This window comes from Mytilus trossulus, chromosome 4 (genome assembly GCF_036588685.1).
Source record: "Mytilus trossulus isolate FHL-02 chromosome 4, PNRI_Mtr1.1.1.hap1, whole genome shotgun sequence".
NCBI lineage: Eukaryota > Metazoa > Mollusca > Bivalvia > Mytilida > Mytilidae > Mytilus > Mytilus trossulus.
In genome coordinates, this window is record NC_086376.1 from 83,480,064 (window position 1) to 83,508,051 (window position 27,988).

The 27,988-nt window shown below is 31.4% G+C and overlaps 1 protein-coding gene across 2 annotated transcripts; it reads left to right on the forward strand.

Annotated features, from left to right (window-relative positions):
- The first annotated feature begins 491 nt into the window (after window positions 1-491).
- LOC134714246 (limbic system-associated membrane protein-like) lies at window positions 492-27,169 on the forward strand. 2 transcript variants are annotated; one of them, XM_063575487.1, is made up of 8 exons: window positions 492-1,412; window positions 13,746-13,876; window positions 16,219-16,423; window positions 18,591-18,755; window positions 19,238-19,366; window positions 22,389-22,682; window positions 24,999-25,139; window positions 26,239-27,169. In XM_063575487.1, exons 1-8 carry the CDS (start codon window positions 1,367-1,369, stop codon window positions 26,331-26,333), a joined length of 1,206 nt encoding a protein of 401 aa, XP_063431557.1. In that variant the 5' UTR covers window positions 492-1,366; the 3' UTR covers window positions 26,334-27,169. The 2 variants fall into 2 exon arrangements, with proteins under 2 accessions (XP_063431557.1, XP_063431558.1); XM_063575488.1 differs by having other exon boundaries at window positions 493-1,412; window positions 18,591-18,749.
- The last annotated feature ends 819 nt before the right edge of the window (window positions 27,170-27,988 follow it).

Here is a 27,988-nt window from a genome sequence, read left to right on the forward strand (position 1 = left end):
AATTACACGGGATCGACGACAAATTGAGAGTGGCACTCAGCTCAGATTTGATTGGTCGGTTATTGAGAAGAATACACCATATTCATTATCGCTTGTATTTATTATAGTCCATGGTAATGTATCAGAATCTGCAATTAGTTACTAGACAGGAAACTGTAAACACTTAATGAAGTATTCTTCGGAAGCTGAAAAAGTTATGATGTGATTTAAAGTTAATTCATACCGATGGTTTTATATTTTTAACAGGTACAGCGTCATATTTGTAAACTAAAAAAAAATTGTAAGTAATCGAAATCCTGAAAAGCGTTTTTTTTTTAATTTTGAAAGAAAAAGAGTCATTTTTAAATAAACTATTGGAATCTAGAAATTTTATATTGAATAGTTAAACTGATTGAAAGCCTTCATGATATCAAAGATGAAAAATTCACATTCACGATGCGTTGTAACATTTGAATATTAGTATGAGGTAATTTGTACGGAGAACTTTCGGTTAATTGATGGTGAATTAAATTCGATTATAACTACTACTTTTCACTGAAAGTTTTTTTTAATTATGAATCAGATTTTTGTGAGGAAAGGTAACAAACACCTATGATAATGACAGAAATTGATTTCTTCTATTTATGAATGACTTTGTATCCGAGTTCCAGAGTATAAAATCAAGCTAACAATGCAAGAGATAGCTGAACCTGTAGGAGGCCAGAATAACATGCGAAGAAAACATAGTCTGTATATTATCTTACTCGATTAAGCTTTTTGTTGAAGAGCTGCACAAAAGAGATTTAATTACCAAGCTGAGACCAGAGTTTGTCGCGTCATCGGTCACAGGATTGCTTTTTTAGTCAATCTTTGAATTAAGAATAGTTTATTAAACCTTATAATGTGAGGACGCTGTTAATTGGTTTAATATCTTCGATCGAGCGGATATACACTGAAGGTATTTTAACATTGTCAAGTATTCAGACTACATTATATCATTTCTACGAAGTACGATATATACGATTAATTAACAAGGTTAATTAATATTCTACTTTAAAAACTGAAAATTGGATAAGAAGAAACTTTTTTGTTATAAGCTCCAGATCAGTAAACACGTACTGTTTCTTAAACAAGGAAAAAATCTTTACCATTCCAACTGTACTGAAGACATCACTCAGAACTATTGGTCTGGGATTTACCTTTATCAAATTTAAAATTAAAAGACAACTTTTTCGAGTGTTCTCAGACTGCGTTGTAAACTAAAGTGAGTGTTAGTCGAGTTAAGAAAATCCTTCTAATTCATCAATGTGCCAACAGTGCTAATCTTTACAGTCTCAAAGGCATAAAAGACAACGCAATTGACTTTCTAGAGATCTGAGATTTAACAATGTACACAGATTTGATATTAGTATATCTACATACATTAGTTTTAGGTAAGTGTTTAATTAATTTTTGATTAATATTAAGCTACATATATGTTTATCAACGATACATAGCATTAAAATAGCACGTTAATTTTTCAAGAATAAGGGAATAGAAAACTTCATTATGTTTAGATTAAATCAAATGTCAATTCTTTCTTAGAAGTAATAAATATAAGCCAAAACGAATGACAGCAAATGTTCTTTATCTTCGTAATAAATTTTAATTAACACACATATTTTTGATAGGAATGTCATCGGTGAGTCTTTTGTAGACGAAACGCACGTCCGGCGTACACACTTTTAAGCTGTGCATCTACGAAGAGTTTATGTAGAAGTAACAACTATAAGTTAGAATATGACATATACATGCATGTTTTCATTGTACGTTTAACTTAACGAAGTAGGTTTTATCTTACGTCGGCTACCACTGTCTGGACACAAATGAGATTATTTCCTCAACTTGTAGTAAAAAGAATTTTGACAGAGAAAATAAAATGACACTTCTTGTGTAATAAAAGTCCAGTAAAATAGCTAGAACATAATCTACCTCCACTAGGCGAGAGACAATTTAATATTTTCAGTACATTTGGGAATATTTTATATTAATGGCCAGAGGTTGATTTACAATGGTTTGCTAATTATACGAATACATAGGCGGAAAATATAAATAGCCATGTACAATAATGAATAAAGGTGGATGCACCGCACCGGCATTTTCTTTGACTTAATTTCTATAATTTTTAATCAAATATATAATTCTCGCCTTTTCAATTTCAAATTGTGTTTCTATTACAAATGTTTTCATAAATATTATTTAGAACAATTACTGGTATTTAAACACAAAGCTTGTCGTTAATGTATTGGTCCAAGGTTATTTCAGTATATTTACAGAATGATAAATACCTAACAAAGATGAGGGAAACAAAGATAATATTCTGATAAAGGCAATTAACATGTTTGACCATTAACGAAGGTTTCCGTTTAATGTGCTATTTTAAATGAAGTTTTACTATTAAAGAGATATAAACATGACACGATTGAAGACCCATCTAAAGAATGTATATCTCTCAATATCAGATCGGTTAACACGAATAAAAACAATAAAAAATACTCCACAAGTATATTTAAGCAACAGAATGAGCCTTATCATCTAATCAGAAACACTATTTAGTGGCGTGCTATATCTTAAATTAAATGCTCTATATTAAACAAAGCACATTGATACCTAATATATATCTTATGTTAAATTGACGAAATCAAATTGTTGTTATCCTAAAAGTAAAAACGTTGTCGAATATTTTCACTGCCATCAAGTTTCTTCATAAATTTTATCAAAATGTATAATATAAACAGTAATAACACTTTGAAGTTCAATTCCAGTGTCAACATTTCTAAATAACAGATTGTTGAGGAGGTAGTAAAACTGTGTGTCCTTTTTATAATTCTGTTTCAACTCAAGATTCGTCAGTGGTTGTCGTATGATATCTTCTTGATTTGTGTCTTCTAAGAGTTCAATAGTGATGATCTGCTTGTCTCTGTTAAAATTATTTACAATTTGACTTAATTCTAGATAGTAAATTTAAACAGCTTGTCACACAGTATGGATGTCTTGAAGGTTGAACGATGAGTCCTGAAGTTTGTTTAGGTTAAGATGTGATGCTGTATCCGTGCCATTCAACCAAATTGTCCTCAAATGTATATACATGTTCTTTGCTAAATGTTTTAAGTCCTTCTTGATAAATTTTGACATCTCTGGCTTCTATCAAGTTTAAATTAACAATTTCCCGACAGATGTAGCAGGGTTATGTGCTTTCATATCCAGAGTAACTAATATCACCCTCATTTTAGAAGAAAAAAAATTGTAATGTTTTATATACCGCTGTTTGTCTTAAGTCGTTTTTTTTGGGGGGGGGGGGGTTGCGACGGTATTACATTTGTGTCTTTAAACAATAAAACAATAATGCTCTCAATGATGCAGATTTTACCATAACAGATGATGGTGAACTTATTTGTTCAAAAGACTTATAATCATTTAGCTATCAATTTATGTCTTCTTACACTAAACCGAAAGGACTTTATAAGAGGATTTAGAACTGGTAATGATCTCTCATTTGTTTGTAGTAGTATTACAGCGTTTTAAAGACTTTGATGCCATCGACAATTCAACAATTTACTACAAAACCTCTAACATTGTTGCAATTATTATATTAACAACAAAAGAATTGTTTTGATAAAGTAGACTTGTTAAAAGCTTGTTTTTTTCTCAAATAGACACACTATTGCACACATCATCTCGTTAATTTCCATATTCGATTACATCTTTAATCTTAGAGTTAAAATTGTAACCTTTGCATTTAAATGTTATTTAGTACCTCACATGTTTGACATTGTTTGAAAAAAAAATATTTAGCATTTAGCAGGTAGTTCGCCATTTTTCTTCGGTATCCGTCTATCAGTTTATTCTTTCATATTGAACAATGTTGTAGTATATATAGTGATATTGGTTTTTCTGATTACTTCACTAAAACACATTTTGAACTGTAGTACTGAATTTATTTGATTCTAACGTAGATCTAACATTGACATTTGCTTTTCAGATAAAAAAACAAAAAAACAACAAAAAAACTGAAATAAAAATCAGAAAACTTTTAAAGCTTAGTATATAAATCAGAATTCAAAGACATTATGCTGTTGTATTCGAGTTTGGTAATATTTTAACAAACTCAGTACAAAATGTTTTTTCTTATTGATAAGTTAATATGTCGATGCGTTGTTTAATCGTTTATTTCAAATACTTTCTCTAAAAAATCAATCGCAAGAGAGAATTCTTACTGTCCTGATAAAATAGTGATCTTTGAAAATGAAAAGATACTTTTTGAAAGTCTTTGATTTTTGCAGTCTTTTATTTCCTCATAAGGGTTTTCTAAATCTTGAAATTCATGGACAAAACTGAACGTGCGTGTATTTACTTATACATCACAAAATGTAAAAGCAAAGTTAATCATGTAAATATTTTTAATAGCCGTTTGATTTGCGGTGAAATTTTCTTTGAACTACAATATTTTTAATTTAATCATATATGTCTTTTAACACTTTTTTTTTGTAAATTGGAGACTTGTATAAACTTTGGTGTTGACATGAATATCAATAATGTAGTCATTTTTATAAATTTCCTGTTTACAAAACTTAGAAATTTTTGAAAAACTAAGGAATTTCTTATCCCAGGCATAGATTACCTAAGCCGTATTTGGCATACCTTTTTGGAATTTATGATTCTCAATGCTCTTCAACTTTGTACTTGTTCGGCTTTATAAATATTTTGATATGAGCGTCACTGATGAGTCTTATGTAGACGAAACGCTCGTCTGGCGTACTAAATTATAATCCTGGTACCTTTCATAACTATATATGAATGTTTAGCCTTTTCATGTTTAATCATCCATTAAATAGCAAATAACGCTACCCGTTATCTTCCGGACGCTCTGTTTGTATTACAGCATCTCAAGAAAAAATCTACAGAGTTCCCAGCTCTCCGTCATTAATTTGTGTAACTTAGATACTTCTTTAACTTATAATAAGGTAGTTTAAATTGGATATTTTGCATCATAAAACGTTTTGAACCGATAATTTACTTCTGAACAATATTTCTACTGGGGTAATCTATTTAAAAAAGGAAGAGATAGCGATTAGCAACAAAAAGGATGAATTAAAAAAGCAGAAAAACATCATGGTTAATAGAAAAACAATTAAACGTCAAGTTAAAGTACACAAAACACCTCACATAAAACTTAATATTAAGCCACACAAAATAAACGGAAATCCTTATGTGAACTATGAAGTTCATGAGTTCTTGTTCAATATTTGACACTCATTGTGTGAACCCTTTTCAATACATTTAAGAATCCTATCAGTTCCCGAGGGTATCATCAGCTCAGTAGCCAGTACTTCGGTACTGACATGATTTTACAAACTTTTCTAAAATTGTCCGTTTATAAATTTTGAAATTATTAAGAAACTAAGGTTTTAACTCCCTCAGCCAAATTTGACTCTAGATGAATTTGGCTATCAATTTTATGTATTTTTGTCATATAGCTCTTCAATGGTTTCGGTACTTATACATCTTCGGATTTCAAAGGTTTGGCTTTGAGCATTCCTAATGAAGGTAAATCTAGAAAAGCGCTGTGACGCATAGAAATTATAAACGTGCTTTTTTTACTAAACGTATAAAAGCGATGACTCTGCATAACACCAAGACATTATAACATTCATAAACAATCGGTACATGTGAATTTGAATATACCAGGATCCGCGTATTTGAAAGTTTGAAATACAAATACGACTTAACTTGACAAAGACTTTCACCAGTAGATACAACAGAGACAAACTAAAATTACACGTAATACAACATTGATAACCAAGCAGACAGCCCTTCTTAACAGTTTGAACTCATGTGACTTGCATTTTTTTTAAATCCTCGATTTGTTTTTCAGCAGTTTTTTTTAAAGAAGCCTTTTCACACAAAACACTTCAAAGTAAACCCATCATAATGAAGTTTACAGTGTTTTAAATATTTTTGTTTAACATATAACTAAATTTAAAACCTTTCCCGTTGTTATATACATTAACAAAACTCTACTGAAATCTTACTTTTTTTTAAAACTACGTTCATCTAATTGAAGTCTCAGATACACATGTTGATTAAATAGTAGAAACCTTTCATTTTTATGCAAAGCCTTTAGAAGGTTCAGAATAAACCTCTCAATTAATTAGGATAAAGTACGATTTTAAAGAACTCTTTTACATTTCTCGTTTTCTTTGAATTTAGGGAGGATTTAAAGAATAGAGAAAAATCGTATGATATCGATTTTAGAAAAAAACATAAGAATTTATGAATCAGAAAAGATTTTTTTGTCGACAATTCAAAACCAAAATTAAAAAAAAATATAATTGTACCAGCTCTTGAATTGTCATGTCAAAATTAAAGATTAAATTAAAGAATAAGAATTAATTGGTCTGGTGAAAGAAGAAATCAGAACTATCCTTTTGAATTTTTTTCACTCATAAGACATTTTTGCTAAGCTAATCTGAATATTATATTACTTATTAAAGTCACTTTTTGGCGTCCATCCCTATACAAGTTCATAAACATCACTTGAAGATGGTATAAAACAATTACTGATAACAACATTTGGGAAAAACTCATATTAGATACCAGGCTTATAAGTTGGTTCGCCAGACGCGGGTGTACATGAGACTCACCAGTTGTGCTCGATCCAAACTATTAAAAACGCAAATCAAATTCGAATAGTCATAATAATGATAAACATGTAGATTAGATTTACAGAAAAGGAACTTATCAATGACAATCCTTGTCAAGACAGAAGTGACGAAACGTTCACCTGCATTGGCATCGACCCATTGATTTAAAAAAAAACTCATTAAAAAATACAAGGTGTCCGACGCGGGTTTTGTCTACATAAAACTTATCAGTGGCGATCGCATTAAAACAATTTAAAAGACAAATAAAATACGAATATGACGAGTATGAAAAGCCGACAATACGACAATGGCAGCTGTTATCAAATAGTTTGTTTCTGTGTGTGTTGCATTGTCGCTTGTTTTTGTTGCACTTCAGTGTTTCTGTTGTTTTGTTGTTTTCCTCTTATAGTTGATGTGTGTCCCACGGTTTCAGTTTGTAACCCGGATTTGTTTTCTCTCAATCGATTTATGACTTTTGAACAGTGGTATACTACTGTTGCCTGTATTTGCATCAATATATTTGTTGTTCATTCTTTCAATCTGTAAATTTGAACTGTTTGAATCTTATAAACTATAAGTGGTTCCCCATTTCCAGATATTGTCTGGAGTGATTTTGCAAGTACTATTGATGTAAACATTTATTTTTTCAAAATTTTGTGAAATAGTTTATTATGAACATTGATTTTATTACATATATCTTATATATTTTTGATCATATGATTACATTGATGATACGTCAAATAGTTCATTTGGATAATATCTGATTCCTTATAATCCACCCACTTAGTAATATGTGTGTGTGAATGAATTTTATTAAAGCCAATGAAAATGTGAACAAATGTTTTTGCTTCATAACTGGACATAAGTAATACTGATAGAAGCAGAATGAAAATGATCGTCCCAAAACGTAATGATGAATAAGCTTGAATATTATTGGAATTATATGAACGTTTTATTTTTAAGACTTGTGTATCCTTCGTAACCACAATTTCAAATAAGCTATCTGTTTTATAGAGCCTTTCATATACCTTTTAAAGCTATACGACCGATGATAGGTTGAATGACGACACGCAATACCTATACTGACATAAGGTAGTACGTCATTGAGATGAATTTGATTGGGTCTTCTTTATTATTTATTTTATTGGAGGAATAAGTAGATTTTAGCAATTGTAACTTAATTTTATTTCCTTTCGGTCAATAATTCATAATTAAAGCTGTAGTTTATATTGGTACATTCTTTGAAAAGTAATCTGATATTTTAATGTACACTAGTATAAACGTGTGTTCAGACTTTTAGATCATACTTTGTCATACGTCTGGCCATTATACCACATGACACACTTTAAGGGTTTTGAAATGACAATGAAAACGATTAAATTAATAATTGAATAATAAGTGTCCTTTCTTTTGGTTGTGTTTTAATTATGAGAGTCTTTTAAGGAATTGGAAATTATATGGTTGCATTGCCTTTTTTGTCGACAATTATGACCTTCTTACAATTATGCTTGGTAATAACCAAACTAACGTTATGGGGAGAGGCATTACAAAAGGTCATAACTTTCTGTGACGGTTTACGACGTTTTTACACAAAACTGCATTGTTACAATATAGTTTTAGACTAGATGATGGTTGGGCAGCCGCTAACAAGTTAAACCCCGCCACATTTTGTATGTGCCTGTCTCTTCTCATGAGCCTCTTATTCAGTGGTTGTCGTTACATATTCTTTTTCGACTATTGTTTTGTTAATCCATTAGGTCGTTGTTTTTTCACGTCTGAATTGTTTTACGATTGTAATTTCAATCCAAGTCATAGATTATCCGAAACCATATTAGACCCAACTGTTTTCGAAAATTTATTTTCATCCTCTTGACCTTCGTATTGAATAAGGCCTTATAATAAGAAGACAAAATGCATGCCTGTTAAACTCAATCATAAGCCTGGTATCTTTTATGAGTAGATTCTAAACCTTGAAGTGTGGTACATTTGTTTTAAAAGAGAGACGAAAGATATCAGAGGGAAAGCCAAACTCACAAATCGACAATAAACTAACAACGCCGTGGCTAAAAATGGACAAACAAACAAACAATAGTTCGCATGACACAACATAGAAAACTAAATAATAAGAAACACGAAACCCACCAAAAACTACCGGTGATCTCGGGTGCCATATAACTTTTTTTTCGCAGATTGCGTATTTTCGAATCATTTCAGTTTGTTTAGTTTTCTATGGGGTTTAAATGGCAAATGCTTCTTGGAGATTTCTTATAGATACATATAGATCTTACATTGCATCATTGAATGCGGAATCGATGCTGCACCACATTATCAAAATCTCGACTGAGATTAAATACTTTGTTTTAAAATAAATCTCTTCAATCCAAAAACTATGTTTAAAATAGAATGATTTTGTCTTCAGCAATGATGTTTGTGAATATTTTACAATTAGTATGAAGTATAAAATCTCATGCATTTATCAATTTGTGTTTAGGACTGATAGGGCAAAGATATAAAATGTCAGTCACATACTTTGCTAAAATGAATTTTATTGTAGAAAAACAGAAATTGCTTCCGATCGTGCATGTACAAATAATTATCCGGGCCACCCAATGATGTCTTCGACATTAAAAACACATATATATAACATTTAGAGGCAAATAATTATTTCATTACCAATTTAAATCTGTTACTTTACGCGTCTGGAGTTTGAAGGCAGCTAATGCGAAAAACTTGACCTGAATGTTACATTTAGAAGAGATTATTAGAAAAAGGTATATACCTAACTAATTATAGGAGAAGTGTCATATTAGCTCATTTTTAACTAGATGGATATCCTAAATTTCGTTGTATTTCTAAAACCATAACTTTCAACAATAGTAATTAAAAACCAAGAAAAAATCCCATGTAAATATGACACAATTATAATAGAAGTGATGACTAGTATGAAAATTGAATTATTGAATATCCCATTAAAAAAAAAACATGGAACAAACCGACTTCTCTCAATGAACCAAACATGGTCCTTAAGAGCTTTTAGAGCTTCCAAATTAACATCTATATTCTGAACCTAGGCTAAATATGGATATCACTACACTAACTATAGATATGATATGTTGTTTTAACGAATATAGTTTTGACTTATTATAAGATTAACGGTACCAATTTTCTTGCACCAGATGCGCATTTCGACAATACATGTCTCTTCAGTGATGCTCGTTGCCAAAATATTTGAAATCTAAAGCTTATATAAAAGATGAAGAGATATAATCCAAAAGGTCCAAAAAGTATAGCCAAATCCGTGAAAGGAATCAGAGCTTTGCACGACGGTGATACATTCCTTAATTTATAATAATTTCTATAATTTTGTAACAGTAAATTTTAATAACACAAAAAATCCGTATTTTCATGCAAGTACTGGCTACTGGGCTGGTGATACCCTCGGGGACTAATAGTCCACCAGCAGAGGCATCGAACCAGTGGTAGTGATAAGATAAACGGTACCAATTTTCTTGCACCAGATGCGCATTTCGACAATACATGTCTCTTCAGTTATGCTCGTTGCCAAAATATTTCTTGCGTTTTGGAGGTTTTTGATCTCTTTTTAGCTAAACAGTTTAACTTTTTTTTGACATTTCTGATGACCGATCTTTTATTCTGTCCTGCACATATTGTAGAGAGATAAAATTGAACAAACCTATTGGTGTAGTTGAAGAACGGTGGGCATTATTGTTCCGTTTTCTATTTTTTTTGTGAAATGCTATATGATTGGTTGCTACACCATCTCTCTCCTAAATGCAGTACCAAGTCAGGGAAATGACTACATTGGTTTGATGTGTTTGATCTTTTGATTTTGACATTTGACTTTCATTTCATATTTCCTTGTAGTTTCGGTATTTTAGCTATTTTACTTGTCGTAACTTAAAAAAATAGAATAAAGAATGCAGTAATTTTTGTATTCAATATTAAAAATCTGAAACTCCTACATTCTCCCAGAAACAAAGAAACAAATACATGTTCTCAATAATTTGTCATTTTCTTTTAATCCATAGTAAATACTCTTGTCATTGATTATGGCGGAAGCTACCTAATTAAAATAAAGCATGATAGTTTCACTAATGACCGGATAGTAACTGTCCCTGAAATAAGAAGTACTACAGATTTATGGTATTAAGTTTATCCTGTCGACGCGGAATATTGATACATTTTATTGGTTTAAATGTTTCCTTGTGTCTAGGCTTGGTCAACGTTAATTGGAAGCTAATGAAGTTGCTTATTGTCACCAGTGTTAGGAGGCATGCAATCAGGTTTATTTTAACTTCTGTAAATTAGAATGTGTATTTCTGCAAATCTAATATTAACTAACGAAGAAGATTCCAAAACAATATATATTTAGATTGTAACGAATTACTTCTGGTACAGTACTGGTATGGAAACTAACATGGTAATTATTTTGTATATCACCATTTTTTCACCATTCTGGGCTGTACATTTTACTAGCATAATTACTTTCAAAAATAAAGAATGTCAACGTGTGTTCAGCTTTAACAGAAATGTTCGAAATTCTGTATATCTTGTCAAATATCGACTAATATCTTTAAACATGAAAGACAATAAAAATAAACTTGGAAACACTATAGAATCTAATAAAGATGGAATCAAGTTTTATAAGAATTTTAAAACTTTATGATATTTTTTTTTGTGGTTCGATTATGAACCCAACATTAAAAGTCCGATATAGTTTTTGTTATAACAAATATAATTTAAAAAAAAGATTTTGTTTTCTCGACACATGCGGTATATTTATCCGATCCTACAAACTCATGCTGATTTTATTGAGTTCGTGGAAAACAAGAAGTGTGCTTTTTGTGACTGAATGAAAAGAACGCTATATATGTACGTACAAAAACATGTACATTTTTCATAAAATGACAATTACTGTTTCGTCACTGTGTAAGCTTTTCATTTTGAAATTTAATCGAGAAATAGGTACCATATTTTGTACTTATCGAAACCTACATACTTCTTCTTTTGAACGATGAAATTATTTAAAGTAGGTCTGATTCGGATTCTGTCTCTACAATACACAACTAGCAAGCACTGTTAGTCCGATAAACTTATTGAAGTCAAATACGATGATTTCATGATTAATATTGCAATTTTACAGTATCTTTAAAAAGTAAATGTTTGTTGGTATTGAGTGTTTGTATATTCTAAAACTTTTTGGAAGTTTAAATCCTCAATGCTCTTCAACTTCGTACTTGTTTGGATTTATAAATATTTTGATATGAGCGTCGCTGATGAGTCTTATGTAGACGAAACGCGTGTATGGCGTACTAAACTATAATCCTGGTACCTTTGATAACTACTTATATAATTTTTTTTTTAAATCATGTAAAATCATAAGAGATTACACAACAATGCTGCAAACAGATTGTTTTTAGACAGAAAGAAATTCTTAGATTTAATCACATTAGTTGGCAAAATTATTAAGGTGGCGAAAAATATATTCTTTGGGCGACTAGGAAAGCGAAAAAGATTTGACTCCGAGGAAACCCTGATGTTGGGTGTGAATAAAAGGATACTAAATGATTTAATACGTTGACAATATGATATAATGTTGATTTACAAACATTATTGATAATTTATTTGAAGAGTTTATTCTAATCTACTTGTCTTAATAAATTAATTCTTTGTAAGGTAAATTTTATTAACTCTTACAAGGCTATTATTGTTTTTGGAGTCCTGCTAGTTCTGTGATCTTTTTGGAATAGTTTGTTTGTTTGTTGGAAATTACACATTCCTTTAGATTTAAAACGACCAATAGTTTATCCATGGGTGAACTTGAACATATCTCCAATCTTTAAGCCTAAGATTATCTTATACTTTTAGTTCAGAAGGAGTACTAATAAGTTTGCAATGTAGAAATCTAATAAAAATTCTTATATGTTGTACAAGCTCTCACACTTCTTTAATATCTACTAGTTCTAGAGCTTACTTCATATGAATCCATACAACAATTTGCTTCTTAAAGGTTAATTCGTTCGATTATACATAACAAACATGGGTGTTTTAACAACTTAACATTCAAATGACATCAATTAAGACAATATCGTTACTTATTTAAACATTCCAGTCTATTAAACAATCAAACTGCACTTATATGGCAAGTCTGATAAAAATGTCTTAGTGTTTTTCTTAATCATTGAATCAATGTTGTTAAAGCTTTTACAGTCCGAGGTATGAGTTTTTCTCTCCTTGTACCTTCTATGCAATACATACCTGCTGTTTAATAGATAGTTGTATACATCGATAATCGATCCTGGAAAAGACGATGAACTAAATAATCTCATTTGTTACTTAGTGTGAAAAGACTTTCTTAGAAAATACCCGATTACACAAGAACAAATAACAAAAGTAATCTGCCATTTAGGTAGAAACATTTGTTTACTTTATTTTGGATACAATACAATGAAATAAGTTTCGAAGAGTTTTTAGCTCCATGGTATCTTAAACTGATAAGCAATACTGAATAAAAAACTTGACGAGGTCAAATAGTGTAAATTATGACATGTTGACGTTTCATGCAGATTTTACCATTAAACGGAATGAAGGAAACAAAACGAGTATTTTCTAGCTGAGATATATAAATATCGACTAAGGTTACGTGTAATATGGTATTTGAATTATTCTTAACTAAACAATTTATGAAGATGGCTGCGAATAATTTTGCATAAAAGATGCTGTCAAACACAGTAAAATATCATAACTTTTGTTGTAGTTGTTGTTTATCTAATTTCCTTTCTTTAGATTTTTGACACTATCAAAGAAAATAACATAGTCCAATTTCAATTAGAGTACATTATTAGTAATTTGAAAATGTTAAGTAACAGAACTATGGTTTAACGATTTTTAAAAGGATGAGTCCTCAATGCTCTCCAACCTTGTACTTTTTTTGGCTTTATAAGTACACGTTTTTTGAGCCGAGCTCCACGGTGAGTTTTTATGTAGGCGAATTATAAGTCTGGTACTTTTGATAACTATTGAAGTAATTATCTGTAATATTTTTCTAATGTTTTATTTCAGTTCCATATACAATTCAACAAGATGGCGCTAGATTTATGCCTGTATTTGATACCAGTACAATAAATTTAACAGTAATACAAGGAAGAACAGCTTTTATGAATTGTACAGTCGACTACAGAGGAGAATACAAGGTCAAAATTCCATATTTTTATAACTATTTATTGTATATTTTTGGAAAAAAGATGAGTTTGTAAAACATCAATTGTATTTAACATCGAGTTTAGTGAAGAAGTAAATATGTTGCATTGTGCATAGAAAACATGAGTATAGGGAAAACATCAAAGTCGTAAATAATCAACACTACCGAAATCGTACTATTTGTAATGCTATTCTTGTGATAATAGACATTCGAAAGATACAAAAGGGACATTCAAACATATACTGACAATGCAATTGCTGAAAACAAACAAAAAACATGACAGACAAACAACAGAAAACAAAACCTAACATTAAAAAACAAAGACTGAGCAACTCGAAACTTTTCCCGTTGCAAGTTTCAAAAACAATGCACCATCTCCGACAAAAATATTATGTTTAGTGTTGTCATTTTGGCGGTATTTGTCATATAAAAGGTTTTCTTAAAAAGTCCTGTACCAAGTCAGTAATTTGGCATTTGTTATAAAAATAAAATCCGTTTCTATGTATGTTGGAGTTTCCCTCGGTTTTTGTTTTGGGACCAGGATTTCTTTTCACCTTATCGATTTATGACTATCGCAAAGCGGTATGCTACTGTTGCCTTTATCCATTTTGGATTGTTTACATCCTATGCAAGTTAGTATTTATATAAATGCATATATATCTAAATATTCTGAAGACTTCAGATATGTTTAACTTGATTTTAAATTGTATGCACTAAATCTACCCCATCCATTTAGAATTTGCATTTTGTGATAAAAGGGATACAATAGCAATTAGCATTTAAAAAAGTCAAATTGTAAGAAACATACATCACAATGGCCAAAAGAAAAAGAACTATCAGACAATCAACAATCAATACACAATTATATAGAAAACAAAAGCACGAACCCCTATAAACGAAATCGTATTTAGATACGTCGGAGGGATATTAGAAGTTCCAAATTGGAATGATAATACAAACATCATATAATTATTTTAAAGTGCCTATCTTTCCATCCTTTTACTACTTCTTGCTAACAAAGGCATAAGATAAATACAAATCTACGCCATACGTAGCTAAGTTTCTAGATGCTCTTTTTTTCTTGTGACATAGACAAGATTATGAAAAAAGAAAAGAAAGGAATTGAACACAGTCACTTGAAGTGCATGCATAAATTATGATGTGGTCGAAAATAATTAATGAAACAACGATTAAAACAGTATTAACACATTGTATTCGAAAATTAAACTTTCTCGTATAGCTCCATGTGTTTTTTTCCGATGTTAATATCACAAATTTGAAAAATAAATATGAAAGATATATATAAAAAAACATAGGAATTGATCTTCATAATGCCAATAGTATCTTTGATAAAGAGAGCTTAACATTATACAAACCTGTCTACTAAGATAAAATAGTTAACAGTCCTATTTGAAAGACTGGTAAATTAAATATATAACATAAAATTTCGAGAAAAAACAGGAAATTTTATTGTGACGTTTTTACAATGTGCTAGTTGCAGTCGTGTTTCTGGCAATTCTTTTTATTACATCCATTTTCTTACACTTGAACGTCAAACTGCGTCAGCTTTAGGCTATTCATGACTGACTTGGTAATATAAAGAACTAGCACATCATATAAGACATAATCATATTAACTAATATTTCCAATGGAAAAAATCGAAGTCTTTTGAATTATTTGTTTTTATTACCTTTTTGAAAGACACGACACTTGAGTGTAGTAACACTTAACGTATAATCAATTGTAATGGAAATTGACGTTTTATTTCATCAATGCCTAAATTTACGGGCATTGTAATGGGTGATTTTAATTAACGTCGATTAAATGTGTAAGTGACATCTGCAATCAACCAAAATTACATAGAAACGAAGAGTAAGACGGAGGTGTTATATTATTCTTACTTAGAAGGCATGTTTGTCTTCAAAAACAGAAAGATTAAATCAATGCATAAACTCCCTTTATGGCATACAGTAAGTTAAATATAAATGTTAATTTGGTTAGGGTTTTTTATTAGGGTCCATGTAAAAAGATTTAACTGTGTAAAATTATGCATTATGTATTAGAGACAAAGAAATTCAATAGAGGAGATTAGTCATATCTTCAGGCATAAAGAAATCTGGTTTCGACTCTGATTGTTTCTTCCGAAATCAAATTTAAAGTTGTTTTCGAAGGTCACAATTGCTTCTTTTGTATACGAAACGCGCGTCTGGCGCAAATTGAATAAATTCTTGTTATCTATGATGATTCTATGATCAGTGATAGCTACTTTCTGATTTCTGTATCTGACCCGTGTTTGGAATTTTATATTATATTATTCTATATTTTTCTTTTCAGGTAGCTTGGCTAAATCCAGAAAATAAGGTTTTAACTAACGTAGAAAAGAGAATTATTGATGACACTCGGGTAGCCTTACCTCGAAATAGTTTAAATGATTGGACTCTTTATATTAGAGAAATTCAGCATCACGACGAAGGAGTGTATTCTTGCTCAATCAATACAGATCCTGTTCAAACTAAGAAGGTTTATTTAAAGGTACTTGGTTAGTATCATAACCTTATATACTTATATAAAGGCAACAGTATTATACAGGTGTTCAAAAGTAAAAAATCGATAGAGAGAAAAACGAGTTTGGGCTGCAAACTTAAACCGAGGGAAAACACCAACTAAAAGAGGAAATCAAAGGAACAACAGGAACGCCGAAGTACAACAAAAACAAACGCCAACATACATGGAAACGAACTATTTAATAATAATAACTACAACATCCCTGACAGATGGTGGATTTAACCTGGTTTAATGGCTAGCCCAACTTTCTGCTTATATGACAATGTTAAAAAAATATAGTGAAAATGATAAAACTAAGTGACAGAAATACAGCACAAACACACGCAAGAAAATCCAACACAGAGAAACGCAAAAACATATATTATATAACAAGACACAAGTAAACCACAAAACAACAAGAAACATTTTTCATTAACGACTGACACTACAGGACATCACAAATAGTGACAAACTTACGTAAGGAACATGCAATTTTTTCACAACGCAGTCCAAACAATTTGTTTGTCAATAATGGTATTGAAAGGCTATTCTACTACAAACGTTGAAACGTGCCATTTTATCCAACCGAAACCATAACAGAAACATAAAAAACAAATACATGAATGTTGGATGTAAAAAGACCGAGACACATCGTATAGCAATGCAAAATTCATACTCGTTTTCTGATTTGGTTCACTGCTAAGGAAAATCGTTGTCTTTTTCCGGAGCAGGGGTAAGATCAGTTTTATTGTTTTCTAGGGGGTATTCGTGTTGATATATAAAGGATTTTTCTGATCAGTTTTTATTTTGCTAGGGCGCTGTCATTCTACTTCTTTTGTGTTTTATTGTTCCTTGGAATTCTACACTTAATCAAACGGCTACTTCTACTTTTATCGTGACATTATTTAAAGTTCACCTTTAAAATCGTTTCTTTTTTTAAGATTAAATATTGGTGAATCATTCGTGTACACTCATGAGAGGCTATAAACATAACATATATACACCAATTTTATGTACGTTTGCCATTGAATAGAAAGAAGTAAACGTTTTCCCATTGATTTAGCAATGACATGTTTTGCAAAAGTCAGCCGTTTAGGCTAATCAGCTAAGGTCAATCGTTGTTAAGTCCATAGACTTGGTCTGGAGTATATATGTAGGACATTAGAGTGTGATGATACTCTAAAGTGCGATGGTCACGCTAAAGTGCGATGGACTCACGCTAAAGTGCGATGCTTCCATACGCTTAAGTGCTATGGTTGTGTGTTTGCTAAGGTATGATCGTGTATCACGCTAAAGTGCGATGGTCCAAAGGGTAAGATTCGAAGTATTAAAACATAAAGCTAGTTTCCTATGATATAACATATGTGATAGGCTTTACAATTTACCGGTAGGGTGAAGTGATTGTTTCTAAAGTAACAAGTCCGACCAAGTTATAATTGCTATAAAGTAATTTATGTTTTGCAAATATCATATTTCATGCAAAATGAATTTGTAACAATTCGGAGCGATTTGAATATTTCGATAATTGGTGTGTAGATTGCCGTTCGCACTAATGTTACAACCTCCCTTACATTTGTCATCGAGAATTAGAAATACGAAATTTGTTCAATGTCAGAATGTGCAACATTTATTTGTATAAGTGTTAATCTAAATACGAGAGAAATGCAATGTTCGCCGAGCTTTCTCCTTTTTTGTAGCGAGTACAAATACATGTTTTTATTTTTCTTCAATGTACAGTACGAACTATTGTATTAGCAGACAATTTATAGTTTACGCGCATGAAAACATTAATCAAATATTCCTAATCTATCTCCTGGCATGTTCATTTTTAGTATGTATAAACGATTGTTAACGTCATTATCGAACTATTTTTTTCAACGTCTATATTTTCGCGGACCATCGAACTTTAGCGTATGGAAGCATCGCACTTTGGCGTAGACCATCTCACGTTAGCGTGATTATCGTACTTTAGCGTCCCTTTCGCAATTTAGAGTCCTATATATATAAAAAGGAAAGAAGTGGAAACACAGCTGCCCTCAAGGCATATTTGGGTATATTTCTTTTATTTAGGAGACTATTAAATTCAGACTTTTAATTTCTGTGTGATCAATGATTTTCTTACCACTTTGAATAATGAAATGTATTGTAAACATGCATTACAGTGCCAGCAAGGATCATTGATCATGGCACAAGTCATGATATGGAAGAGGAGGAAGGTAAGACGGTACAACTTATCTGTAATGCCACTGGTATTCCTACGCCAACAGTGCAGTGGTTCAGACATATACCAAAGACTTCATTCGGAAAAGAAACAAAAGAAGGTAAAGGTAAAAACCTTCAATTGTGAGTCAATAATTGGGACACTAAACATATTTCATTAAAATACATATATGTGACGATTTGAATTTTTGCCTTTGTTAATCATAGAAAAAATATTACTGTAAGTAGAGTTCTTGGCATAAACAATGAATCAGGCTTAAAGTCAATGTTAACCGTTTGAAAAATCCATAATACAACATAAAAAAAAGTACACATATGTACCTCATGAATCCTCCGAATGGCGAAAGCCTCCTCAGTGATGCTCTATTTCAAATGGGGATTGGTAAGTTCTTCTACAAACGCGAAACATCTAGATAATGAAAACAATACTGGTTGAAATAAGTTTTATTGAATGTAAACTTTCTAAATAATGAAAATAACATATAAAATATGCTGTATCTAAAGTGTTTTTTTCTGGATCTACATTCACCTTGTGAACGTTCAAATCCAAATATTTGAAGGAACTTTAGATTTTTAAATCTTATTTCAGCAGTGGTAGAGCCTGGTGAAATCCTATTGATACATAATATCTCCAGATATTGTGGTGGGACTTATGAATGTATCGCATTTAACGGAGTTGACAAAGCTGATTCACATCAAATAGAGGTCGAAGTCATTTGTAAGTATGATTTTAATCCTCTGCTGATAAAACGAATGATATAGATAGAGTGAAAATAAAATGTACATTGTAAACAGATATAGTTTACAAAAACTCATCAAAGTTACCAGACTTATAACTTTTTTCTTTCATCTTTTTAGATAAATAATGCCATTAGTTTTCTCGTTTGAATTGTTTCACATTGTCATATCGGGACCTTTTATAGCTGACTATGCGGTATTTGCTTTGCTCATTGTTGAAGGCCGTATGGTGACCTATAGTTGTTAATGTCTGTCATTTTGGTCTCTTGTGGACAGTTGTCTCATTGGTAATCATACCACATCTTCATTTTTATATTTGTTTCTCAGACTTTTACGATACTTTAGGTCCTCGAGCTCGTGTAGATATTTGTCATTTGGAAAACAAAATTTATGATGAAAAGTGAAAATAGTCACTTGACATTTTGGAGGGTTATACTTGCCTATATAATGTTATGTTCCGTTATAAGCATTAACACATAACCTTCTAAAAAAATAGTATAGATTTCGAAACATTAATTTCTACATGAATGAAAAGTTAAAAATATATTTTTCAGGAAGTTCAAAATTTGCAGCAGTATCAATATCACACTCGTGATCAATAACGTTATGTCGGAGTTAACGTAAAGTTATCAGTGGGAAGCGGGTTTATGTGTTTTTCGTTTTGGCCAAAATTATATCTCCTGTCTTCTCATTTAAATCAAAATCGGAATAAAACAAAATTGACTTGTTACTATAGAAATGACCATTTCTCAGACGACCAGGTTTACAATTTATCTAATAAAAAAATACCGAACTCCGAGGAAAATTCAAAAGAAAGTCCCTAGCTCAAACACAAGAGGTTTAGTGATATATAGCCAAAGAAATTCTTATTCCCGGTAGCTCCTTGTTACAATTTTAATGTCGACATCCTTTACTTTTTAATAAATGGATCACATGATGAACACATAGGCACCATCTCAACTTAACTGGGGTCAACTTAAAAGGATGCATGTCGAAATATTCACTTGAATATATATGAAATTACGTTCTTCATTCATGATCCTACATCAACATTCATTTAGTTTTTTTAACCCTGTATGCTAACATTGCTCATGTGAAATTTTAAAATAAATTGTATAAACATTGAACGAAAAAAATATGTGACGTATAAATTTTCTGACGTCAGACACGCGAAATTGTTTATTTTAAAATTGCAACACGATGATGACTGCTGTACCCATATTTTCACTATTTTATTTATTATGTCTGTTAAGTTCATGCAGCATTGTAAATATAACGGAATTTGATGAGGCTGTCGTACAAAGTAAGAGGTTTAGCGATATAAAAACCAGGTTTTAATCCATCATTTTCTACGTTTGAAAATGCCTGTACCAAGTCAGGAATATGTCAGTTATTGTTTTTGATGTGTTTTATCATTTGCTCTTACCATGTGATTATAGACTTTCCGATTTGATTTTCTTCTGAGTTCAGTATTTTTGTGAATTTAATTTTTACACATTAAAACAAATGGATACCAAATGAATAAATGAACAAGTCTGCAAGGATAGGAGCACAGTTGTTTCCCATGGGAATGCCGATAGTTTTTAAAACATAACAAATATGGTATCGATAAAAAAAAATCAATCATCTTGATATAAATGTCAAATTGAAAGAATTTTTTGTTTGAATCAGAGTGAGTTTTTACAAAGTACATTTTATCCCTCCCCAGGACAAGATATTTGTATCTACGTTGGCCACTCTTTAAAATACTGTCGCCTTCTTTTATTACAATGAACACTATAGAGAACTGTATTTTAATTTTTATTACACTCAATGTTAAACATCAATAAAAGTGTGGAATATCCTTCTGACAACGTATTTATTTTTCGATGTTTAATGGTCGCTAAGGTGTTGAAGATTTCACTACTTCAAAAATCAAAATTAAGGTGTAGATTTCTGTGTAATCGATTTAATGATCATCCACTTCAATATTTATGTTTCTGTTTTTTGTCTTTAATTCTTGTTTCAAGAAAACCATAAGATTAAAAAACAATTAAATAGAATTATTATGGAACTAGAATGATTGCACTTCAAAAAAGACATACATTGTAACTAACTGATGGAAATCCTAGGTTTAAACTAAAATTTATCGAAGAGATTAAGATTATTGGAGACAGTATGCATGATTATATGTTTTTACTGCAATAAAGGAACCGTCAAAATCGCAAATATTATTTCCCTATCATTAAAAACACATAAAAAATGACAATAAAGCAACAGCATATTTAAACTTGTAGATCTCGTACATTTCGCATGACTTGATATTTTATACGATATTCCCGTGCTTGCATTCCTATCATAATTTTCTTAATAGAAAGTTGCTGCTAACAAAGAAGCTATCAAACCAAGAGTTCCAAATAGTTAAGTTGAAATCATCCCTTCGTAAATTTAACGGACACCATCACGAATTGGTTGAACGTTATAATTGGAATAACTGTTTCACAAATAATATCGGATACGTTCCTTACGTCGTAACTACAATCCCTTCACTTTCATGAATGTGACCTACCGAATTAGACTATTTACCGGACGGGTGTCACATGTGGAGCAGGACCTGCTTACCCTTCCGGATTTTTTTGGTGGGGTTCGTGTTGCTTATTTAAGGTTGTCTGTGTTGTGTCATGATTACTATTGTTTGTCTTCATTCATTTTAAGCCATGTCGTTTATTTTCTATTTATGAGTTTGACTGTCCCTCTGGTATCTTTCGTCCCTCTTTTATAAGGTTTAAAACCAAACTAAATACTGATTTTGATTTTGAATACTTTGTGCTCAACAGTTATAAATAATAAATAAGAATCAACACGAACTCCACAAAAAAAACGGGAGTGCAATCATAATGCTCCGGAAGGGTAAACATTTCCTGCACCTTATACGGCACCCGTCGTAAAGAAAATGTTACATGATAGATAATTTAAAGGAAATAATTTTATATGTTATCGTATTTAACTAATATTGATTTCAGTTCGTCCAGAAATTGAATTACCAAACCGACGTTTTTCACAGTATCTCTACAAAGATACAATACTACAGTGTATTGTACGAGCCAATCCGAGCCAGCTCTTACAATGGCAACGGAATGGAATTCCGATAGATAACAACATGAAGTATCGAACAGCCGTGAGTGAAGATTATTATGATATACATACAACAATTTTAGATCTTAATATTCATAATATACAAAAAGAAGATTACGGAAATTATACATGTGTTGCTTCCAATAGTCTTGGGAAAGACAAAGAGACTATGCTTTTATATGGTAAGTACAGTAGCTTAATACAACATAATGAATGAATATTATTTTTAACTCTCTTGACATAGTCCTGATGTATTCAAACTTTTCATCAAATTATTATGCACAGTAATAAATAAAAAGTGAAGACAGTACCAGGATTATAATTTATTACGCCAGAAGCGCGTTTCGTCTACATAAGACTCGTCAATAAAGTTAAGATCTGAATAATTATTAAACCAAACAAGTACAAAGTTGAAGAGCTTTGAGGACCCCAAATTCCAAACTGTTGTGCCAAATATGGCCAAGGTAATCTATTCCTGGGATAATAAAATCCTTTGTTTTTTTGAAAAGTTCAAGGTTTTGTACCAAAAAAAATATAGAAATGACCATATAATTGATATTCATGTCAACACCGAAATGCTGACTACTGGGCTGGTGATACCCTCGGGGACGAAATGTCCACCAGCAGTGTCATCGACTCAGTGGTATAAATAGTTATCAAAGGTACCAGGATTATAATTTAATACGCTTGATGCGCGTTTCGTCAACATGAGACTCAGATCAAAAAGTTGTAAAGCCAAACAAGTACAAAGTTGAAGAGCATTGAGGACCTAAAATTCCAAAAAACTTATGCCAAATACAGCCAATGTAATCTATTCCTGGGACAACAACGTTCATTGCTTACATATAGGAAACAAACACTTACCTTATAGCCATCAGTAGGATCTATGATTTTCGAAAAGTATGAGCATAATTCCCAATATAAGCGGACGATTTTATGCTTAAAATAATTTACCTTATTTCCCAATTGAAGTGGGACTAATGCCCTCTCTTAAATTCCCGTCTGACAAGTTTATCTACTATATTTTAATATGTAACCTTATACGGAAGAATTGGTTCTGCTTTGTTTCAAAAAAAGGAATTTGAAAAGAAGTAAAGCATGTGGTAGGGAGGAATGGAGAAATCAATCATTGTAAAAAAAAAATCTATGATTTGATCAAAAAGTCAAATCACAATCATTCTGAACTCCAAGGAAAATTAAAATTCTTTTGAATTTCACATTATCAGGATGCTTAATTTACGTTTCAACAACAATCGGCATTCCCAATGGAACCAACTGTGTTCATGTCCTTGGCTTGCGACTTATTCATTTATTTATCTGATGCAGACTTCATTTATGAGCTTCATAAGACAAGGAAAAAAGAAGTTAGCATTATATGTTATGTTCCCACACTGCTATAAAGATGTTTAATATTTGCACTAAATAATTAAGTTTGGTGACTATGCTGAACGCAAATATAACATTGAACTTGAGATAAAGAATACAAAAGACAATCAGCTGTGTCTCATATCTTGACTTACATCTAGGATTTTATAATGAGGGTCATTTGATAAAAAGCTTTACGGCAAAAGAGATGATTAAAGCGTCAAGTGACTTTAAATTTCTATTTCCCAAATGATACGATATTCCAAGGCTTGTATTTCCTGTCATGATTTCCTTGGTACAGTGTTGCTTTCACAACAAAGCTGCTATTGAATCGAGTGTTTTAATAGGTTAAGTGGCAATTATCCGCTGTTCGATAGACATAAATCGATTTAATGAAAACAAATCCGGGTCACAGACAAAAACAAAGGCAAACACATCAATTATAAGAGGAAAACAACAGAAGAACAAAAACACTAAACTGCTACAAAAACAAACGCAAACAAACAAAGAATTGCACTATTTGATAACTACAATTTTCCTGACTTGGTTTATGGCATTTTAATAAAAAAAAAATAGTGGGTTGAGTCTGGATTTATAGCTAGCCAAACCTCTCGGTCATATGGAATATTTGAACACGCTATTCATGTTCCAATTGTCGCAACCCTGATCCCGTTCGATTTCTATCGAATGTGACCTACCGAATTAAACTTATCAACCGGTCTGTACTTAGATGAGCAACATGACGGCTGTGACATGTGTAGCAGGATCTGCTTATCCTTCGGTATCACTTGAATATCACACCAAGTTTTCTGTGGCGTTCAGGCTGCTAAGTTTTCAGTTTTATATATTTTACTCTTTTGCATCTTTCGCCTTCCCTTTATGAAACATAATCGTTGTTTCATCTCGGCACGTCAGGCGAAATATGGAATTCATTATGAAGGATTCAGTGAATGGTCTAAATAGTTGGTTAAGGCGTTTATCATACTGACAAAAGGCCGATATTTCTTTGGATATTGATCAACGAGTGTTGAACTTCCATCGAGTGAACACAAAATGTAAGCTAGAACATATAATTTTTATATTTTGATTCTGTTATATTGGAATAATGCTAAATATGTTTCATAATATTGTAGAAGCTGTAGAATTAACAAAGCCACCACCTTCAACAACCAAATTTATTCCAACACTCAAACAAACTAATGAATTTCCTTCATACGAAGTCTTTGAAAATAAGAAACGACCTGAGAAACAGAAAAATGGACAGTCGACAAGAGGTAAATAATGTTTTTTGACAAAACGAAAGTACACAAATTGAAAGCAAATATATATGAGAATTGACATCATCATAAGATATTGTTAATTATTACTACTAGCACAGAATAACATGAATGGCAATATGTTCCAGTATCTTCGTTCGTTATTCATCGCTCTTTACTTACTGCAAGAACTCTGTCCGGTAACTCCGATTCAGTACACATGTGAAGCAGATATACTTGCTGTCATTTTAAAAACTAGTACATCCCGAATTGTTTTTGTCTTTATTCTTTATTAGGGGATAAATATTCGTTATTGCCTTTGAATTTTAATATTCTCATCGGTATCTTTTACGACACCAGTGATGTTTTTCATTGCATTGCTGAATAATCTGTCCTCGACTTCATATGTTATTTTAACATCAAACTCGTACAAGGTTAATATAGTACGCCAACCATGCAATTCTTCTATATAGGGTCACATAAGAACACATAAAGGATGAAAATTAGAAAACAAAGTCGATGATCATTGAAACTCCAAAAGTCGAAAAAATTGTGACAGATCTGCATGGCTAATGCCATTTATGTATTAGGTAGAAAAATTGACACAAACTGAATGTTTGTAATAAAACCGTACAAAAATAAACTCATCAGATACCAGAATAAAAAAGCTTTGAATCCCAGATTTGCGTTTAATTCGTCTACAAAGAACTCATCAGTGTCGCTCGAATTAAAAATTTAAAAAGGCCAAATACAGTACAAAGTTGAAGAGCATAACTATGTTAGTTGATAAGAAAAATATACAAAATCGAAAGACTTTTTGAAGAAGTTAACAAACATCCATTGAGTTTTCTGTAAAGAAGACTGCTTTTAAAACGTAAGCTAATATGTGCATGCATGAACTCATCATGATCATAGATACATTATAAAGATTAAAATTGTGTACACCAGACGTGCGTTTCGTGCACAAAACACTGATCAGTATCGATCGATAGAATCAATAAAGTTAATAGCATAAAAAAGACAAAACAAAAAGTACGAAGTCGAAGATCATTGAGGACCCATATTTCCGATATAGGTATATTTGTAATTACATGTATATCTGTTTAATCATCTACAGGTAATTACAGACCAAGAAGTTTCGGATTGAAAGTATTACCAGCTGCTGACCACATTTTATTCTGTTTTATTCTGCTAAGGTTCTGTGCGTTATAATAGTTTTAAAAAGTTGAAAAAAAATGTTATTTTACTTAATTCACATGGCTTGCGTTTAAACCTGTTATTTTACAGACATGTACATATTTTATTCAACATGCGTGTAAATATGATATTTTACATGCGTGTTAATTTTTTTTATTTTAACAGAATGATTGCATCTTTTAATATTTTTTCTACGTGATAGAGAAATTTGAACAGTTATGTTGTTTACCTAAATACTTGTTATGTTCAAGTGGTCATTTAAGTACTATTAAACCACGATATCATATATAAATATGGAGTGATCGTTGCTGAAATCGTATGAATGCTAAAGTGAATGAGATTAGTTGAGAAAAATAGAAGAGTATGACAATCTTGACAACACCATAGCAAAAAGGAAAGACAAACAACAGTATAAAAAGGAAAGACAAACAACAGTATAAAAAGGAAAGACAAACAACAGTATAAAAAGGAAAGACAAACAACAGTATAAAAAGAAAATACAGAACATTAAAGACTGAGCAACACCAACCCCACAAAAACCTGGGTTATCACAGGGGCTCAATGATTGATATGGACAGAAAACAAGTGCCTACGGCTAAATGTACTGAATCGAGAAACTGGGACGCTTTTAAGATAATGACAGCGACCGCAGATTCTGTCTGTAAAACGTAAAAGAGAAAATGGACATTAAAACTTTACAACTGTCATAGCATGCCATTTCTTTCTAAGCAAGGTAGATAACTCATGTCGATAGAAGATAGCTGACATTAATGAATTTACACGATTGATGCAAGCGACATTCTTCATTAGTAATATAACATGTTGTTACAAAGTTATAAGGATACTGTTAATTGTCGTTATTTGTCAGAGAAATTAAAGCAATTCCAACAATAAATATTTCAAATAAAAATGAAATGTCAATTGTGTTGTGGTTATTGTGTCCAGAAACTTCAAAACCGTTCAAAATGAAATCAAAGTTAATTCAAACTAGACTTTAACATTTAAAATCTAAGGTAAAGCTTAATCATTCAATTCAGAAGAGCAATGCAAATGCATACTACAACGCATGTTGGCTTGAGCAATTTTAATTCGCTAAAAGCCTTTTCAAATGAATTGTAAAAGTAAATAGTTACCAAAAGTACCAGGATTATAATTTCATACGCCAGACACGCGTTTCGTCTACATAAGACTCATCAGTGACGCTCAGATCAAAATAGTGAAAAAGCCAAAACATATACAAAGTTGAAGAGCATTGAGGACCAAAAATTTCAAAAAGTTGTGCCAAATACGGCTAAGGTAATCTACTCCTGGTGTAAGAAAATCCTTAGTTTTTCGAAAAGTTAAAAGTTTTGTAAACAGAAAATTTATAAAAATGACCATATAATTGATATTCATGTCAACACCGAAGTGCTGACTACTGGGCTGGTGATACCCTCGGGGACGAAACGTCCACCAGCAGTGGCATCGACCCAGTGGTGTAAATAGTTATCAAAAGTACCAGGATTATAATTTCATACGCCAGACACGCGTTTCGTCTACATAAGACTCATCAGTGACGCTCAGATCAAAATAGTGACATCATCATAAGATATTGTTAATTATTACTACTAGCACAGAATAACATGAATGGCAATATGTTCCAGTGTCTTCGTTCGTTATTCATCGCTCTT

Excerpts from the sequence above, each read along its gene's own strand:
- LOC134714246 (XM_063575487.1), top strand. The coding sequence starts at position 1,367 with ATGTACACAGATTTGATATTAGTATATCTACATACATTAGTTTTAG. Across the intron at positions 1,413-13,745 it reads TCTACATACATTAGTTTTAG|TTCCATATACAATTCAACAA; the intron begins GTAAGTGTTTAA and ends GTTTTATTTCAG. Across the intron at positions 18,756-19,237 it reads AGAAACAAAAGAAGGTAAAG|CAGTGGTAGAGCCTGGTGAA; the intron begins GTAAAAACCTTC and ends ATCTTATTTCAG.